The sequence below is a fragment of the Aedes aegypti genome, chromosome 2 (assembly GCF_002204515.2).
Source record: "Aedes aegypti strain LVP_AGWG chromosome 2, AaegL5.0 Primary Assembly, whole genome shotgun sequence".
Taxonomy (NCBI): Eukaryota; Metazoa; Arthropoda; class Insecta; order Diptera; family Culicidae; genus Aedes; species Aedes aegypti.
The window spans coordinates 81,759,900-81,780,919 of NC_035108.1; the positions used below are offsets into that span (position 1 = coordinate 81,759,900).

At 35.0% G+C, this 21,020-nt stretch overlaps 1 protein-coding gene across 1 annotated transcript in view; it reads right to left on the bottom strand.

The window, feature by feature from the left end:
- Positions 1–18,982, bottom strand: part of LOC5574896 — a 37,284-nt gene extending 18,302 nt beyond the window's left edge. Inside the window, exon 1 of the mRNA XM_001655351.2 lies at positions 18,528–18,982. Coding sequence (XP_001655401.2) covers positions 18,528–18,635 — 108 coding nt within the window. The 5' untranslated portion in view covers positions 18,636–18,982. The remainder of the gene's footprint in view (positions 1–18,527) is intronic.
- Positions 18,983–21,020: the final 2,038 nt, after the last annotated feature.

A 21,020-nucleotide genomic window follows, 5' to 3' on the forward strand; every position in this document is an offset into this window, starting at 1 on the left:
CGATTTTTTCGCTTGTCCAGTATAAAAGTTTAATTCTCCTTTGTTCTCTTCTCCAGTTTTTTTTTCTTTCTGTGTTTTGTCCCCTGTATGTTGGATTGAGGATCCTGGGAGATATGCGAGAAATTCTGTAAATTACAGATAAACCTATAAGAGTGGCCCTGGAAATAAATTTTTGAGCTTGGAAATAAATTTTTAGATAAATCTTGATCGATTATTGAATATTATACAATGAAATAATCACTTTTTGTTGCTTATAACCGACCCATCCATTAAGAGTTCTGTTTGATCTATCGACCTTGACGCTTGCTCCTACGGGGGCGAGCGACGGAGGCAGGATCAAACATGTCGCGCGTCGGTCTAGTAAGTGAAAAAGTGGCGTGATCAGTAAGTTCGGTTAGAGTAAGTGAAAAGTGCCACGATCGGTTAGTTCTGTCTGATCTTTCGACCTTGACGCTTGCTCCTACGGGGGCCAGCGACGAGGGCAGGATCAAACATGTCGCGCGTCGGTCTACCCGAGCAGAAGAAAATAACTACTGAATACCAAATTGAGATATTCCATACCAGATAATTTCCAATACTTACGACCTGAATAAGGTATGAATGAGCCCTGCATAAGAGGTAAAATACCTCAAATAATACCTTCTGCATATTCTACAAATACCAAGCTGATAATTAGATCAGGTATTATAATACCTCAGTAATACTTGATGGATTTTCATATAAGTTTTTTTTTTTCAATATTAGTTCAATACCTCCAGCAGTCCTCAATACCTATCGAATACCAAAATGAAATATTTTTAATTGTTTTAAACATTTTTTTCAAATACCATTATGATACCAAAATGAGGTATTGACAACTGAACAATACCTAATTATGGTATGATACCAAAATATGGTATGCATAAGTTATTGCGAGTTATTCTTTCCTCCTCGGGTAGTAAGTGAAAAAGTGGCGTGATCAGTAAGTTCGGTTAGAGTAAGTGAAAAGTGCCACGATCGGTTAGTTCTTTTTGATCCTTTGACCTTGACGCTTGCTGCTGGGCAGTGCGTCAAGAAAGCCAAGTTTTTTTTCCTATTCGGGTCGCGCGCCTTTTTTTTTCTGAGTGCTTTTATATAGCCGAGCAAACGAGTGAGGCTGAGAGTGGATTGTGGCTGCACAGTGAAGGTTAAAGGATCAATTGGTGAGCTCGTTTCATGCTACTATTTCTAATCTATAAAATATGTATGACTGCACATTTAATCGTTACAATTGTGGGACGTAAATATGAATTTTCAACAAACTATGAATTGTTCGTCACTGTGAGTGTCGACACAAACTCTGATTCATGAATTATTTATGATTCACATTTTTTTTTATTTTCAGAACACCCCTTTTTACCTTTATTTTTGTAATTAAAAAAAAACTTTGAATGGTTCGACACTACAAGTGTAGACTTGCGAAAAGTTCACTTTATTCAACAAACTTTGGATGGTTCGCCACTGTAAGTGTCGGCATAAGAATAAGAGTGTTCTATGATGTTCCAACCAATCAAGTTTTTTGTTTCTTTTCAAATAAGTAAAATATAATAACACATGCTTTCGTCCTGACAGCTGTAGGAATGTTACATTTAGGTATTTGTTCAACAAACTTTGAATGGTTCGTCACCTCAAGTGTCGGCATAATTTTCCACTACATAGAAATTGTTCATATCAAATGAAAATATTATATTTACAAAAAAGCATGTATATATCTCACAAATCACTATTTATCATGGTCTAATCGCTTATCAAAGTGAATCCTGTGACCCAACGATCCTTCCCATTAACAAACATCCCTCCCAGTAACCTTTGTGGAGATGCAGAGGCAAACACGGTCTCCAAATAGCAAAGGTTACACACTAACATTCCTTCCCCCAATCCCACCTGACTGCAAGGACGTGGCCGGCGCCGTTATTGACCCTGTATAAATAGAGGCACTGAATTATGCACATTGAAGAAGATTATGGCCAATCCCAGCCAAACTTCTAGTTGATTGTTTGTGCATTTTCACTGACTTCGGTCAATCACGGAATAGCAACCATTGCACACTGGGCCAGGAGCAGAATTTAGCCAGACAAAACCTTCTAGCGCATTAGGAGTGCATTTTTCTGGATTGGTGTCAAAGGAGGCTTATCTTGAATTTGTTTGTTCTTCAATTTGATGATAAAAGTTAGTTGGAAATTTCGCCGCATAGGTGGCGCTGCGATGCAAACTTTTTTGTTTTACGTCCTAGAGCTTTCGGGTCTTCGGCAATGTTTTAGAACGTGTAAAAATACGACAAGTTGTCGAAGACACCAAAGTTCCAGGACTTCAAATAACAAAGTTATGGTAAAAAATGTGTAAATCACTTAAATTTTACGTTTATTCTACTTTTTATGTCAAAATCGTAAAATGTTTCATTTTAAAAACCATGCGTTGCTTGATTTCGATAATATGCATGTACTGTATGAAAAAAATATCTTATTTTTGTATAAATATTTGAATTTTTGAACAAATTATTGTAAAAATATCATAATTTTTAACATAACTTTACTCAAAAAGTTGCAAGTTTTTGCAAAAACTTATCAATGTTCCTAAATACGCTATATTTAATCTACCAAATGTCAAAGTTTGCCGGATGTATATTTTGATATATTTGAGATATCTGAATTCAAAATAACCACCTTTTTCATATAAATAGAATAGACCTAATATTAATTTTATCATTGTACTACAAGATTGTTGACACATTGCGTGAGTCAAGTTTTATTAATCAAATACTTTTTGTTAGTCAGGTCTTACAGTATCTAGATATTTTCATATTGTTATGTGGCTCTTTTGTCATCTCCAGCAACTGTCTAATTAGAACTTCGGTGTGGCCTGCTATAATTATTTTTTCACATCCTCTGTTATGACCGTGTCGAGACAGTTCTCTCTGATATAAATAACAATTTACAAATCACAAGTATCAAAATAAAGGTATTTGATTAACAAATCTTAACTATTGCGTCAGTTGCGTGTCAAAAATCTTGATCTTGATAATGATAGAATTAATAATAAGTCCATTATATTTATATAAAGAGATGGTTATTTTGAATTCAGATATCTCAAATATATCAAAATATACATCTGGAAATCTTTGACATTTGGTAGATAAAATATAGCGTATTTAGGAACATTGATAAGTTTTTGCAAAAACTTGCAACTTTTTGAGTAAAGTTATGTTAAAAATTATGATATTTTAAAATAATTTGTTCAAAAATTCAAATGTTTATACAAAAATAAGATATTTTTTTCATACCGTACATGCATGTTATCGAAACCAAGCGACGCATGGTTTTTAAAATGAAACATTTTACGATTTTGACATAAAAAGTAGAAAAAACGTAAAATTTAAGTGATTTACACATTTTTTACCATAACTTAGTTATTTGAAGTCCTAGAACTTTGGTGTCTTCGACAACTTGTCGTATTTTTACACGTTCTAAAACATTGCCGAAGACGCGAAAGCTCTAGGACGTAAAACAAAAAAGTTTGCATCGCAGCGCCACCTATGCGGCGAAATTTTTAACTATTTTTTATCATCAAATTGAAGAACAAACAAATTCAAGATAAGTCTCCTTTGACACCAACCCGGAAAAATGCACTCCTAAAGCGCTAGAGGTTTTGTCTGGCTAAATTCTGCTCCTGGCCCAGTGTGCTTTGATATGTGTAGTCAGTCTAAGCTAAGCTAAGCTGTATGTCGGATTGAGGATCCTGGCCATCCGGCAGACGAATACCGGCAAGAAATTGGTACCAGCGCCACTACACGTTAATCGCGATACCACGATATACCTCCCGGATGTGCTGCAGAATACCCTAAACCCAATCCTCACCGTGTCCTTCCTTCCAAAAATTGTGACCATTAACCTCGAGTTACCACGAGTACCCTGGCTCCATCCCATACTAATCTTGGTACAAAAAGTGAATGAATTGTAAACAATACAAAAAAATAATTTCGGCTCCGTAAAGCGTTTAACGCGATTGAGCCTCAAATAAACGAACTAGAAAAAAAAGTGCGAAAGTGAATCCTTTTCCTTACCCAAAATCCCAGTGTTTTTTTTTTTGTGGAAGTGCAAAGCACTCCTCGGCTTCCAAAAAGCAAGTAACACGTCAACATTTCCCTCTCATCCCCAAATTGACCTGCATTCGGACGCATCCGGCGTCACTGAAGCGTTAAGTGTCGGTTACATTTCGTTTCGTCCCATATACTCATACAGAGTGAGTCGTATCAATCCGTTACAGCTGTCAAAGCAACTTCGTTAATTTAAGTTTTATAAGAGTACAAATAAGTTCGTTATAAAATCAACACACTCGCGTTCCATACCATATTTCATCACATAAAATATTCACATATATGGCCTCCAATTTTGTACGCATAAAACCTTTCCGTGACAGCTTATACGTGAAACTTTGTACATATAAGCATTGCGTAACATAAAAGGTGAATTCACTAAACATACTTCCTAGCTGTCTGGGTTTTCATCAAGAAATAACTCCAAAATAGTTGCAGGCATCTTGTTAAGAGTTTTTCAAAGCTTTCCTTTAAGAAACTTAAAACTCTACTGGGACTTAAATTGTCCATGTTTCAGTTTTGAACTAAAAAGCACAAAAAAATACTTCACGGGATCTTCCAAGAACACTTGCAAACTAAAATACTTGAAGGATGCTTCCAGCAATATTACAAGCAAGGCATTCTTCAAAAACCCCGCAAATATTTCTTTTAAGAATACATTCCAAGGTATTTCTTGTTGAATTCTTTCAGAATTGACATCTACGGATTATTTCAGGTACATATAAAGCCTATTCTTACAGGATTTTTCAAGAATATCCTTCAGCATTCATACAATGCTTTTTTGAGCATTGCTGATAATTCTTTAGGTATTCTGCCATCTGCTCATTGTAACCCATATACCATGACCCCACAGTTATGGATCAAATAGTGTGGAGTCCAACCTATAAAATTCAATAAAACGACATGGAAAGCGTAAAATTGTAATTCAAAAGCACGAATCGAATCGTTTCAAATTGGAACTTCGGTTAGTAAACTGTTTTGAGTGTAACATTTACATAGGATTGCATAAAAATTAAAAATTGTGTCGGTTCCTGAAAACCATATTATGGATCAATTTTCATATTATGGATCAAATTGTGACATATTACGGATCAGTGCGCAAAATCAAAAGATTTTCAACTCAATGCATCTGTATTGCATGGTATGGCGAAAGTTAACAATGTGTCATCTATTACTGCAAAAATAGCAGTGTTAGAGCTGGAAACAAGGGTTAAATGCCCTTTTTATTGTAATACTGCATTGTAGTAACTGAGACATGAACTGTTTCCGCTCCACACCAAGTTTTCCTCCTATTTTTGCCTGCTAAAATATGAAACTTACAAACCTTGATGTTTTATTAGTTTTATCCTTAGTGCTATTGTCTGAAAATGTCGAATCCAATGAATAAAATAGCAGAAATCTACATTTTTTGGAAGTGATCCATAACCGTGGTAAACAATCATTTCCTGGTCCACATTATGGATCACTAGTTAGAAGTGCTAATATTCGGTGTTTTGAATAAAAATTCATGTAAAATGTTTTCCAAAGATGAATTCATTCTGAATCGAAGCGAACGAGCATAAAACTTGCTATAACATTTGAATTTTACCACCTATGGGAGCTTATGAATGCTGACGGCACTTCTTACAGAAAACGACCATATAATGATAGCTGTGTGGTACCAACTAAACATTTGTCAAAAACACCGTTATTTAGCGGTTGAATGTTGTGCTTAACATTACAAATGGTAGAAGACAAATAGTATAACATGGGAAAAATATGTTTTTCGTCAACGTTTATGTTTTGAGCGAGTTATCCGATGTTGAACGCCAAAGTGATCCGTCACTGTGGGTGATCCGTAACTGTGTGGGCATGGTATGTGAAACAACATGAATTCCAAAAATTCCTCGAAAATTTTCCAAAGAGTTTCATCTAAATTTCCTATTTTTTTACAGTTATTCTTGAGGTAACCTTAATCCAAGAAGTGAAAGTGTCTGGAAAACAAAATGAACATAATTTTCTTGAGAAATCGCAGAACTTATTCCTAAAAAAACCGTGCAATAGAGTGCAGAGCTACTTGGGCACATTCATGATTCACTTTGGCATAAGGAGTTTTTCTCGGCCAATTTGTCTGAAACTTTGCAATAAAAAGCACTTCAATATGATACATATTGTGGCCAAATATGAGCTCGATAGCTTTCAAAAAAACCCTGCCGAAGTGAATCAAAAGGGACAAGAATAGGATCCGGCTCCCTACGTGTCATTTTTTTTTTTAATCCTTGAAAAATCAAGAAAAAATTATGAAAATAATGAGAAAATGGCAGATTGGAACTTTTTTGTTTTTCAAAGCAACGAATAAAAATTGGAAAAAAAATAAAAAATCATGAGTTACCTGTAAACATTTCTTGTGAACTTATATTTTAGGATTTAATGATTTTTTATATCAGGAAAGATTCCTATCTGAGATTTTTGGAAAAATTCTATGGTTAAATCGTTAAGTTTCTCCTGCAGGAACAAAAGTAGGAACTCTAAGATGCAATGCCTTGAATAATTCATGGAAACATTTTGAAAAAAAAAAACGACTGGAAAAATGTTAAAAACAGCCCTTCAAAATACCTTATTACCCTTCTGAAGAGAATAGAACTCCTGGAGAAGTTTCTTGGAAAATACCTAAAAATATTATAAGCAAAGTCTGTAGTAATTTAGGAAAAAAATTAAGACGGAATACTTAAAAAAACCCTTCCTAGAATAATGATTGGAGATGTCTTTGGTAGAATTTCATGTCGAATGCTTTTATGACCCTTGTATAAAAATTTCTTATATAAAATTATAAAATATAAAATTGTAAAAGTTCTCAAAAAAAATTCTTATAGATTAAGCAAAATTTCTGAACAAAAGATATCACTGATGATATTTCTCGGATTTATCTCTAGGCGTATTTATTATAACATTTTTTGTGAAGTTTTTTAGGATAAGTATTTTTGGGAGCTTTTTTTTGTGATGCAAGACTTAGAACAGAATAGAGTAGAAAAGGTATTTTGAACAGTATTTTAGGGAAAAGAGAATTTATTGAGGTAGTATCTCAGAACAATTGCAAGGAGCTATTTGAAAAAAAAAATATGGCGTTACTCAAAATATCGAAGAAACTATATCAATACCAGGGATTGAATCCTGAGAAAATTGAGAGAATCTCTCACGTATCGCTCTCTGTAACTATCATAACATGCTGCACATTATGAGAGACTGTTTATCGTATACTGCTACAAGTTTGATCAGATTGGGGGGATAGTAGTGCATGATAAAATCCCTCTAAACATGCTCCAAGCCTGGGGGACACTGTTGTTATTGGAAGTTCGTGGATTGTTTATCGTGCCAGTAAAGAAAAACACCTATCCCCAACGGTAAACAAGCGAGAAAAATGGATTTTATCATCGCTCTCTCGTTGGGGCTCTCGCTCGCTGCTTCCATTTATCAGACTTGTTACACCTTGCGATACAATGACGATCGTGGACCACAACAGATGGGATGTTTTTCTTTGCTTGCTTTGATCGTGCTTCATTCTCAAATGAGAGCGAATTCTGCAACGCCTGATCAATACAGATTTCTAGATATTATTGAGAAATATCGTTGAGGGTTATTAGAACAATCTCTATTGATAGAAGACAAGTTTCATTTAAGCAAGATTGCGCTTGTTCAACACATCTCTTACGTCTTCCTTTTCTGGCGATTGCTGTCTGTGAGCAATATTCGATAGAAATGCGAGCCCAGTGAATAGTGATTGGACATAAGGCGACACATTAGCTTGAAAAAGTCTCGACTTAGTATGTCCAAGCCCTTGAACCACGGTATCTTCGATACCTGCGGCCCATGTCTCCTGCATCCTACCTCCTGACGATCAATTGAAAAAAAAATAATTGAAGGCGATTTGTCTATCATAAAAGTCGCCTTCCATAGCACCCACCTTGGCGAGCGAGTCCGCTTTCTCATTGCCCGGATTCTTTCAATGTGAAGGGACCCACACCAAGGTGATAATACATGATTGATTCGATAGATCACTCAGCGTAGATTGTATTTCGCTAAGGAAATACGGAGAGTGCTTTACCAGCCTCATTGAACGAATAGCCTCTATGGAGCTATGGCTATCTGTAAAAATGATGTGTTGATCAGAAAAATTCACAGTTATTATTCCTGGAAGAGCTCAACAGAGAATACCTGACGAAATTTTATGAAAAATATTCCAAGCATTTTTTGCAGACATCACTTGTGACAATGCTAGACGAATACTCGGAGGAAACCATAAAAAATCTTGATATGTTTTGGAACAAGCCGATCAGTGGGTTACAACAGAATCATAACAGGTTTTGTTAGTTTTAAAAAATTTTAACACAATTTCCTCTATATCAAACAAAATAAGTTTTAATTTAAACAGAAATATATCTCATTACGTTTCAAATCAAACTTAAATATAACTCAATTTGTTAATTTCCATAACAAAATTTGTTATTTTCTTGACATGAACAAAAGCGCACATGTATTAGCGACTGCTCTCATATTTTTTGTTACAAATTGCTTGACAAATCTCTCATATTTTTTCATGAATGAATATGTTCATGAATATGATGTTTTACAAGTCAATACTTTTCAATAAAATGGATAATTATTACTAAAGCTTCACCGTTTTCGTTTCCAAACAATATACCGGAATCGTATGAATTTTGAATGCACTCATGACAACATTTTCCTTAAGTTGATGTGACGTAATTTATTAACGACCACTGTGTTAAATAAGTCTTGATCCAAAAAAGTACATGATGTCATGCTTAAGTTGAATTTAAAATGACTACAGTGAAACCTCCATGGCTCGTTGTTCCACGACTCGATGTTGACTCATGGAATCATACTTAAAACAAAATTTCATGGTTACTATGTACGATGGTCCCTAAAAAAGCTTTCCATATCATTTCTGTTCCATAGCTCGATATTTTCATGAGTCGATGGTCCCTTGAATAACGACTCAATGACTGTAACTGAATAACGATAACAAAATAGAAAAATCTAACAAATGAAGTGACAAAAAAAAGTCAATTTCTTTTTAAAGTAACTTCTGTTTGGGTACCCGAGGAGGAACAAATAACTCCCCAATAACTTATGCATACCATTTTTTGGTATCATACCAAAATTAGGTATTGTTCAGTTGTCAATACCTCAATTTGGTATTATAATGGTATTGAAAAAAATCTTTAAAACAATTAAAAATACTTCATTGAGGTATTAAACAGCTATTGAGGTCTGCTGGAGGTATTGAACTGCAATTGAAAAATTTCATTTTTATATGAAAATCCATCAAGTATTATTGAGGTATTACAATACCTGATCTAGTTATCAGTTTGGTGTTCGTAGAATATGCTTGAGATATTATTTGAGGTATTTTACCTCTTATGCAGGGCTAATTCATACCTCATTCAGGTATGTAGTATTGGAAATTATCTGGTATGGAATACCTCAATTTGGTATTCAGTAGTTATTTTCTTCTGCTCGGGTACCAGCGCACATAAGAGTAATTTGGGTAAATCATGGCCAAAATTATTTTTTACCCTAAATGATCTGCTCGTACTTTAATATTGACTAAAAAACTGTTATAACTCAATTAGGATTAATTTCAAACCGTTTCAGGACAATTATCCACATATCAGTGAGTAACCGTATCGAGAAAAGAAATACCATTAGCATAGCATAGCATAGCATAGACTGACTGTACATGTCAATGGTTGCTACTCCGTGATTGATCAGAACTGGTAATGATTGCACTGCGATCCAAATGAATAAGGGATGGGAGTTTCCGCTTACTCTCGGAGTGCAATTTTAGCAGATCTAATATTATTGATCAATAATGGCGCCGGCCAAGTCCTTACAGTCAGTTGGGATAGGGAAGGAATGTTAGGGTGTAATGATTGTTGCTTCTAGAGACCGAGAATACCTCTGCATCTCCACAATCACCACGGGAAGGGTGTTTATTAGTGGAGAAGGAAAAGATCTGGGAGTCACCTTTGGTCGGTGATGCGATCCATGGATAAGGAGGAAAAATACGATTTATACTTTAAGCTAGTTTTTAGTTTTGTCTCAAAAAGTTTTTGGTAGGAGATTTAAAATAAACGTCAACATCTATAATGTCGAACCATTCAAAAGAAGTTTTTTATTAATGGCGAAAAGAGAAAATATATGCGGTTATTTTAAATTATATGAAACAGGAATAATGCCGACACTTGTAGTGACGAACCATACAAAGTTTGTTTGAAAATTACATAAAAGTATTATTGAACATTTATGCCTCAAGAAGAAAAGTCTTTGGTAGAAGTTTTAAAATAAACGTCGACATTCATAATGTCGAACAATTCAAAAAATATTCTAAGTAATATCAAAAATGTTATTTGTTTATTAGAATTGTATAAAACAGGCATGATGCCGACACTTGTAGTGACGAATCATACAAAGTTTGATTGACTATTACAAAAAAGTAACGCTTTCATGAAAAAATGTGTTATCATAAGCATGAAACGAGCTCACCAGTTGGTAATCCATCCTCGACTGAACACGAATATCTTTTCGCACTCACACAGCGCGGACAGCAAAACTTCTCGGCGCCCCGAAAACAAACCTTCTTGCTTGGGCTTCCCAAAACATTTTTGAGTTAATTTTTGATGACCAATCGTTTGAATATTCTACCAACAGATGGAAAATAGATTTGTACGTCACAAATTGATGCGCATTTAGCTCGCCAAGAGGATAAGCAATCAATGAATAATTAGAATTTTAACAGTTATTGGATTTTTCTTTTAAAAGAATACAATGCAATATTTCATTTGAAATTCATGAAATCAAATTTCTTTTTAATGGAATGATAAAATTGATTGGTATGTTTTATCTGGAACGCTTTCTCCATGCCTTTTGCAAAAATTTAATGTATGCCTTATTTGTACAAAAAATCTGATCCAAAATTTTCTTTGGATTATTTTGACTCTCTATATTTTGTAAATGTGAATCGCATCAACAAAACTAGGAGTCAGCCTAAGCCCATCAGTCTTAAATTTTTAATGAAAAAGTAGACGAATATTCATAAGAATTCCTTCATAATTAGGTGAAAATTTGACAGCATAATCAGGTAAAAATTTTACAGCTGGAACAACTCCTATTCCCATGAATATAAAATATTTATTGGTTAATTCATCCAATTTTCACACACAACTTTCAAGTCCATTGAGAATCCTTTAGATACCCGTCATTTCTGAAACCATTAACCTGGATGAAAAGGACTTTTATGCGTATAATACTGTGGATTTTTTTTTATTTTTTTTCAAACAATGGTGTGAATGAACGTTGATGACTATTGAAGGATCGAGAGTTGTGAAGATTTGTTTTGCGTTGAAGAATGTTTATTTCATTGAAAATAATGTAAAATTCAAGAATCATGTATGGTACGATATGAACAAACATTCAAAAATAGCCTAAAAGTTTGTTTGTTTTTTTTTTTATCAACAAAACTCGTACCAATGAGCTCATTTTGTTGAAATAATTCAGTATCGGTTAGACATCAGGATTTTTTTTTTCTAAATTGCCTACATTGAGGCGTTTTTCGCGCAATTCTTGATCTATTTTAAATTATTTCCAGAAATATAGTTTTGTTTTCAAATTTGGAAAGCATATTCGTATTCAGGGAGCCGGAATTCAGTATGTAGAGAAAACTCACAATAATGGCATTGACAAGTGATCAATTTCACCCCGAATCGGAATCCCCCCAGTTTTTATTCAATAGATTTTTTTCAGCACTAAAACCACATTTGTTAGAAAACTTCTGTACATGAGTCCGTGAGGTTTACCGTCGTACTTGTTTTCCTGTATTCAGTTGTTTGACATTGTCAACATTGAAGATAACAGATAAAACCAATCGGGAAAAATTATCCTTTTCAACCGAAATTATGGTATTTCTGAAAACCTATTAATGTGATGGTAATAACTGTGGATGTGCTTATTGAACACTAAGCTGAGAAGCAGGGTCTGTCACAGTGAGGACGTAATTCCAAGAAGAAGAAGAAGAATAAGTCCAAAAAAAACAAAGTTTTTAATCATGGCACCATTGCGTCTCTTACAAAGCATTTCTGTTTATTTCAAAAATTTGCTAAATCTGATTTGGCGATGTCATGTGTAAAAACTGTGATAGGGAAAGTGTACCAGTTATGGTCATTGTGGTTCCTTATTTGGCCATATGTGATATTTCGATAACCTTGACATTTTTAACGTTTTCAAATGTTTTAACATCAAGAAATATCCTTTATCTTACTGCTAAAACACACCAAACTTTTCAAAATGTGGAGACATTAAATTTATCACATATGGCGAAATAGGGAACCACTATGGCCATAACTGGTACACTTACCCTAATAGGTTCAAAATATAAAAATGTTTGAAAATCCAATCTCCCATATGTTCTCTACCATTCTTATCATAAAAATAGTGTTCTGTAAAATTTTCAGCTTTCTAGATGGTGATTTAAAGGTGGCCCAAAGACAATGTAGGTTTATATGGAAATTACTATGGAGAAATTTTGAGAAATGTTCCATACACTCTAGTACGGTAATGTAAGTACAAACTTATTATCATATAGTAAAAACTCATTCTTCAAACCACAATAAAGATATTTGCTGAAGAGAGAAATTCAATCCGAAGGATAGCAAAAGAGATATTCATAAGGTTGTTTGCTATTATTTAGCTTAATATGGGATTATAGCCCTCCAAACATCTACAAAAATCCCAAACAAAATTATCTCTAAAGGGATTTGTTTCTTCAGCAACATCCTTCATTAAGGTTTGAAGAATGAGTTTTCAATATGGTATGATAAGTTTCTGCTTACATTACAGTACTAGCGTGTATGAAACATTTCTCAAAATTTCTCCATAGTAATTTCCATATAAACCTACATTGTCTTTGGGCCACCTTTAAATCACCACCTAGAAAGCTGAAAATTTCACAGAACACTATTTTTATGGTAAGGATGGTAAAGGGGATATGGGAGATTGGATTTTCAAAGATTTTCAAAAATTGAAACGCCCTACTATCCTATACGTTATTTACAATATTGGACAAAACATTTGCAACTTTTTCGATTTTCCATACAAAATGATCAACTTTGGTAAGCTATAGCTCAGCTATATCAGACATAACTTGAATTTTAACATATATTTTTGAGTGATTTTTCCAATTACAAGTTCAAAAGTAGTAACTGTTTGACTAAAGTGAAATTTTTGACTATTTTTTATAAATGATATAATTAAACATATTGAAGGAATACCTTGATGGTATCTCTAGCACAATTGTAGATTATAACGAGAAGAACAAGTTTGCTGAAGACAGTTTTTGTGTAGGGTCATCAGATTTTGAGATAAATAGTTTTGAATTTTTCATCGAAAATTACACTTAAACCGTTATTACTTATAAATCCGTGATTGGAAAAATTATTTAAAAATGTATGTTATAATTCAAGTAAAATATGATGTTTTGTAAAAATTTCTTACGAATCGGTCCATAAAAAACTGAGATCTACCTTACCAAAGTTGATCATTTTGTATGGAAAATCGAAAAAGTTTAAAATGTTTTGTCCAATACTGTATAAAATTAACAATTTTGCTTTAGTCAGTTATGCAATTAAAATAAATATGTTTAAATTACAATTTTCTCGGACATCACATTGAACAAACGCATTAAGAACATGCACTTTGATTGATTAGGGATAGAAGGTTATTGAAAAGCGGGCAAAAATATTCGAAAAAATGATATAAATTGATATTTTCAAAAGGTTTAAAATTTCAAATGCGGAAATATGCGGAAGAGTTTTATGCATCAACTGATAGATAATATATGTAAGTTTCACACTGTGGTCGAAACTTTGCCGGATATTGCCGTATAAGGTAACTTTTTCAATACTAAAGTTAACGAAAAATGACTAAAAGTTTGTTTTGCAAAATTGTCTTGAAAATAAACAAATAAAAAAATAATTTTTGGAAAATTTTATGCAGAAGCTCTTTTTGTATTCATGAACAAAAAGTTCAGTAAAAAATATATGTTTATTTTGGAAAAATTGTCACATGTTAATTCTGTTTATATAATATTAAAAAATGAAAAAAACATTGAAAACCCTGCTTTTTTGAACTCTTTAAACATTTTTTCAAGGTTATATGACGTCTTTTCAATGTAGCCACAACATGGGGCATACTATTAGCTATGTTTAAAAAATATAGCGGGGTCTAAAATCTTAATTTTTCAAATTCGAAATTATGGCCACGAATTTGTTCTAGGTGCTCCTCTGTGCAGCGGTTCATTTTAAGTGTATAAGTCGTCTACGATTCCACAAAAAACAGGCCCGTGGCACGGGACGACTTTTAGCGTAGTCAACATCTCCATGTGTTTACTCATTTTCGGGTGATTTAAATCGAGAGTGCAATCAGAATGCGAAGTTTTGTTTAATGTTGATGATCCATAATCAAGCAAGTTTCGCAATAGAATCACTGATTGCTGGCTTGGAGGCTTGCAGGATGCCCTTTAACGTTTGCTTTCCTTCCAGAACCATCAAAATGTTGAATGTGTTTCAATTTTTTGGCACATTATTAGCTGATTTAACAATATCAATCATTGATAATCAAACCATAGCAAACAATTAAACAATACAATGGTCTTTATTTGAACAGAACTGACAGTGGGCGATATTCACTTATTGCCCGGGATACCCTGCCTACGAAGCACACTGTGTATCGATACATGGTTGTCATGGGCCTGGCAAAAAAGGACTTTTCAGGAGACGTTTAAAATCAGCTGATCTCGAAGCACTTTGACAGTTCTTCTATGGAAATGACAGTCCCGTGTATACACCAGTCCTCCTCCGATGTAAACAAATGCATACACGGGCCTGTCACTTGAAAAGGGCTATACCGCTCAAAACGTGTAACGCTACACACTCAGATTTTTTTCACGAGCTCGGCTTTCCCATTTTAACCGAGACTCAGCTACACTGATAAAAATTCACACGCTCGATCTGTGTGTTTAAAATTATGGATCGATTCATGAACGTCCATATCGATTTGCTATGATTTTCTTGCAAACTTCGTGTGTGTTACACATTAAATTCCTGTGTTTTGCTTCATGGATTGATTCATCAACCGACAACAGGGATTCCATATTTTTTCCACATAAGTTCCCGAAGCTTTCTCTTCAGATTCGTATGTGTCAACCTATGGACGCATAGATCATCATTCCAACACGGATTCAGTGTGTTTTGCTTATGGTTATCTTGTATCATAATCATCATGTTCAAGTTGGTCGATTCATTGATATGCGCAATGAGATTGTTATGATGAAATCCATGAGCTATGCTATCGATTTCCATGTTCAAAGCTTCTAAATTGTTTGTGATCAACCCATGGGATGCATATTGAACTGAATTGCGGTTGGACCTCGTGTCGAACGACAGTCATCATCATGCTTCCAAAGAGAAGAAGCCAATTTTGAAGCTGAAAGTGTTAGATGAAAATTTGTGAATTCGATTTTTCTTTTATTAGTGAAGTTGACCGATGTACGAGAATTCTACCTTTCTATAAGAAAACATTGATTATAATGTATTGTTTAGTAGAAAAATCGGATTCCACTAACAGATTTTCCTGGCTTTCAGTTTCGAAAAAAATGGAATATGCCTATCCCTGGCTTCCAAAATTATGGATTTGCGGCGCCCCGCTTGTTGCTGGCTCACGGGTTTGAAAAAAAAATCAAAAGAGCTTGCGACAAGCAGAGGAGCCTCGGATCCATATTTTGGGGAGCAAAAGTTTTTCTACCAAATTTCTTCTTTCAGTCCCATGACATTTATATTCTATCACACATGACTATCTAAAGGTACTAAATTTCGAATTCAATAAGCAAATGAGTTGGTTTTCATGGTTCAATATTTGGAAATTCATGTTTGTTTCACATGACAACCTAATGTTGATACACATGTTATTATACCGTGAAATCAATGATGAAATCCATATGGCTACCACACTCAAATCATGTGGTTTTCCTCATTGCGCAAATCTATAAGTAAAACACACGACCTTGACGTGTAGATTTTTCTCAGTGTAACAAATCGTCTGGTTGCTAAGCAACGAAGCACGATTAACTGATACTCGGCTTTTATTTCGTGAGATCCCAAGAAATTTCTTTGCCGAGTACTTGGCTGTGCAAATCTCGATTAAAATTAGCCAAAACCCAGCATTCCAAACAAAATGTGTACTAACCAAACGTGAAAAATAAGAATAATGTTTCAAAATACTTTTGGCCGGCTAGATTGTTCAATAATCCCTTAGTGTGGCGCTTGCCCCCGATGTGCCGTGCAGATGCGATTGATCAGGACGTCCACCAGCAAGCATTCTGACACTGTGCCAAGCCGCTTCAATCCAGGTGCCACAATATTTACGCGATAATTCGGTCACACAAGACGTCGATCGAGCGGTAGATTGTGGTCTTTGCCGTTTTCGGCTTCAGATGGGCGCCCACCTGATCCTACTCCGAGGAGCGGGATTTCTTCAGAAACAATTGGTTTGCGAAGATTGTTTGCCATTATTTGTCATTGACATCATCTCGAGGAGGAAGATCTGCATTTCAGAGTGATGCCGCGGCTTGAAGTTTAAGTCTGCTACAATCGTGTTTCGGCTCCGAGAAGCAAGTTTGTTTGGCAAACAAAGTGTTTATTGCACGTCGGGATCTCGAGTGTGTAATTGAAACCGAGATGTTTATCCGATGGGATGTTGACAAATAATTATGAAGAACAGTGTCCCAGAACAGCTGTGATGTGATGTTTATTGTCATTAAATTCAACATACCCCTGAGGATATTCATTGGGGTAGCCCGATCTTTAGTTAAAGAAGTTACACACCTGAAGTCTATAGAGGGGCTCGAAGAGCATGAAGTTCACATAAGTGAATCAGCCAAATATATGTTCCAATTACAAAGGCCTTCCTCAATCGAGTGGTTAGAGTCCGCGGCTACAAATCAAAGCCATGGCTGGGTTCGATTCCCGGTCGGTCCAGGATCTTTTCGTACCGTAATCCGGGGTAACATTGATCAGCGGGGCAACATTGATCAGTATGACCCTTCTCGAAAAAAGTTCGAATCTTCATTTATTGATGGAACATTTTCAAACCATGAATGGTGCTGCTGTTTCTTACATTCAAAAATTGAGGTTTTTGCAAAAGTTGCGTTTAGTTCAGGCCCAAATTTGTCAACTTTTTTAATTATTGATTTTTATCATTATGGATGGCACTACCAAAGATTCATGTCCCACATGAGATCTGAAAATAGTATGATCAAGGAAATTTGATTGTTACTAAAAATGACATCGCTGAAAATGATTCCGTTGTCAAATTTTTCAAAAGTTTCTTCAATGTAGCTTAACATTAACGAACTACTATTAAGAATGCAGAATCTCCTTAGGAAATTGCCTACCTTTAGGCGTATTCCGTGGTTCAAAGTGTTTTTATTTTTGAAATAACTCAAAAAGTAAATGACTTGTAAGAGTTTGGTCTTCATATTCGGCTTCAGGGGCCATGATTTAAGTATGTAACGACATTTTCAATATTACCAAACGTTGTTTACATGGGTGATCAATGTTACCCCATATCAGCTAAATCAAAAAATCACTTTAATCATTTATTCAAACATACATAAATGTTTTGAAAACCAAAATACGGCATATAGTCACGAGCGCTCGGTGCCAGTACTTGTTTTAAAAATATAAAACATACGACATTTGCATTTTCAAATGAAAAAATTAAGAAATATCTCAAAAACTGATCAATGTTACCCCGGATTACGGTAATGGAAATTTCCTTGACTTCCCTGGGCATAGAACATCATCGTACCTGCCACACGATATACGAATGCGAAAATGGCAACATTGGCAAAGAATGCTCTCAGTTAGTAACTGTGGAAGTGCTCATTGAACACTAATCTAAGTAGCAGGCTCTGTCCCTGTGAGGACGTAATGCCAATGAGAAGAAGAAGAAGTGACGCTTTGCACAGTAATAGATAGAAAATCAGAAAATTGTCTATTCAATTTACCCATTGTCTGACTAAATTATAACTTTTCCATGAACATAGAAAAGTTGACCTACATTTTTTATAAATTTTCATATGAACTGGTCTACATAATAGCGGTTGTTGGAATTAGAATTACTCAAGAACAAAATCCAAAAATAATAGGTCCTTATGCTGTAGTCTACAAATTATTCTTGATTCTTCTTGATCACACACATTTTAAATCCATTAACAGAACTATTCTTGTTCCGATAAATATTATAATTCCTTTAACTTCACTTAATCATTAGACAACTGCAGTACAACATTCTTCTATTCACTTACAGCAATTTTTGACAGCTTCATCTCACTTCTTCTGCCCCAACACTTGAATCTCATCTTTGTCGCACTTAATCCGGTTACAATCAATGCGCAAGTCACGATTTTAATCATCCTGCTTGTCAACCAAGACAAACGACTATTCCTTTTCGGTAGTCTTTTGTTGGCGAATATTAACACAGTTGTTCTCTTTTCTTTAAACTCTGGAAGTTGCACGTGCCACCGACAACTACAGAAAATATCTCTTTCACTAGAATGTCCAAATTGGTCCCCAACAAAACTGCTACCACCGGCTGGTCCTGTTTGCGGAAGTCCACTCACTGTTCGACTGGTTCAACCCATCCGTTTGACAATTGTATTTATAATGCGTACGACTGCGGATTGGCAGTTCAAGTCCGGATCTTCCACCGGAGCTTTAGTCAAAAGTTAAAACACTGTATTCGCAACTCTTGTTTTTTTTTTGCGACTGGACAGCGAATACGCAACAACGTGCGCCATTCAAAAAAGGCACTTGCTAATAGAATGACGACCGGAGCGAAAGAAAGTGAGTTCTTTCATCACCACAAACTAGCAACAAGATGACGCGTCGTCATCTTAGTCGGGTTTTCGAAATGGAATTTTAAGTTTCTTCATGCCGGCTGGGTCCCAATTGGGTGAGAATGAACTAGGAAATGGGAAACAAACAAAAATAGATTTTGTCTGTCCATTTTGGATGCTTCGGTGGTTTTATTACATACTTAAGATTATCGGGGTGACACCAATTGATACATGGTGAGAACGAAACTTTTTTACTAGGTTTGTTTCTACTCATCAAACATTAATTGCTGACATTTCCTGTGTCATTATTGACTTGCTCTGCAATTATTCAGCCATTTGGCCACAGTTTTGTGTAACCTTATAATTATTAGAACAAAATTTTTTGTTGAGAAGGTTTTTGATTCAAAGAACCAGTTTTTGAATTATGACATCATCTTAACTGTCCATAACTGTATTTTTGAAATATTCGACAAATTAATGGAATACAAGGTGTGGCAGTATGGGATAAAAATTAAATTTCTATAAATTACCAGGAACTCAAAAATGCTTAGGGTGCCGGTGCCATTAGTGGACTACCTAAGCTATAAAAAATCATAACAATATAACGAAAAGCCTTAGCAGAGATCTTTTGGCGTCAACAGAAAGATTTCAACCTCTACTATATGGGAAAAATATAAAAAGAGTGATAAAACTAATTTTTTAACATAAAATCGCTTGAGCCACTATTGGTACACGTGTTCCAGTAGTTGCGCTAGTGCTCCAGTAGTAGACGTTTGGGAATTATACAAGGAATTTTAAACAAAAAGGCAAATTTTTACACAGGTTTAACATTTTTCCCTTCGAACAGCAACTAATATCTTTCGAATGAAGCATTAAGAACATCTCTGGGACTTTTCTTCATTTTTATACATCCATTTTAAAATCTGCTTCAATCCGTTGATCCACTACTGGAACACGACGGCAACTATTGGTGCAAGGGAGCAAATTTTTTGCGTAAACTTAATTATTTATATGACTTTTTGATGAAATAAAAAGCTGAAATTTGGCAAATCGACTAAACTAGAGGCGATCTATCCACCAAAAATAGCACATGTCGGTTTTATCGAAAAATGTACGTTTTATTCCATAGTCCAATCTACTGGTACATTACAACCATTGGTACCGGCACCCTATTTGAGGCTGGAATTTTGTACAGCTAAAATCAAATATTGGGTGAATAGTCAAAAAATAATTATGAAAGAAATTCAATTGCTACTACATTACGAGGCTCATGTATATTGTGACTGTGACCAATTTCAGTAAGTTGATCGAAAGTATTTATCATTTGATGAATCTCCATGGTAGCAACTCGAAATTGTCATAAATTTCGAATGTGACAAATATGAAACCATTGGTGTATCGAGGATTTTGTTTTAAGGGTCCTAGTAGGACATCGTCTTCTTTTTCTTCTTGGCATTACGTCCTTACTAGGACAGAGCCTGCTTCTTAGCTAAGTGTTTTTAGAAGCACTCCTACAATTATTAACTGAGAGCTTTCTTTGCCAATAAAGCCATTTTCCTATTCATTTATCGTGTGTCAAGTACGATGATACTCTATGCCCAGGGAAGTCAAGGAAATTTCCATTACGAAAAGATCCTGGACCGACCGGGAATCGAACCCAGACACCTTCAGCATGGCATTGCTTTGTAGTCGAGGACTTCAATTACTCGGTTAAGGAAGACCCCGTTACTTGCTTCTCATCACCGAAAATTCATTCGACATCTCAAATTGCAAAAACAATGCCATCGTTTGATAATTCAATTACCCAGATTCCCATACAGACAAACCGAGCCGATCCACTAACCGACCCGTTACTTTACCGCCCTGAGCGCAGGATAAGTTCCATAAATCATTGCACATACATTCGGCAGCGCAGTGCCCAATCTTAAAAGGCTCGGAACCGCTTTCTCAAGTTGCCGTCGA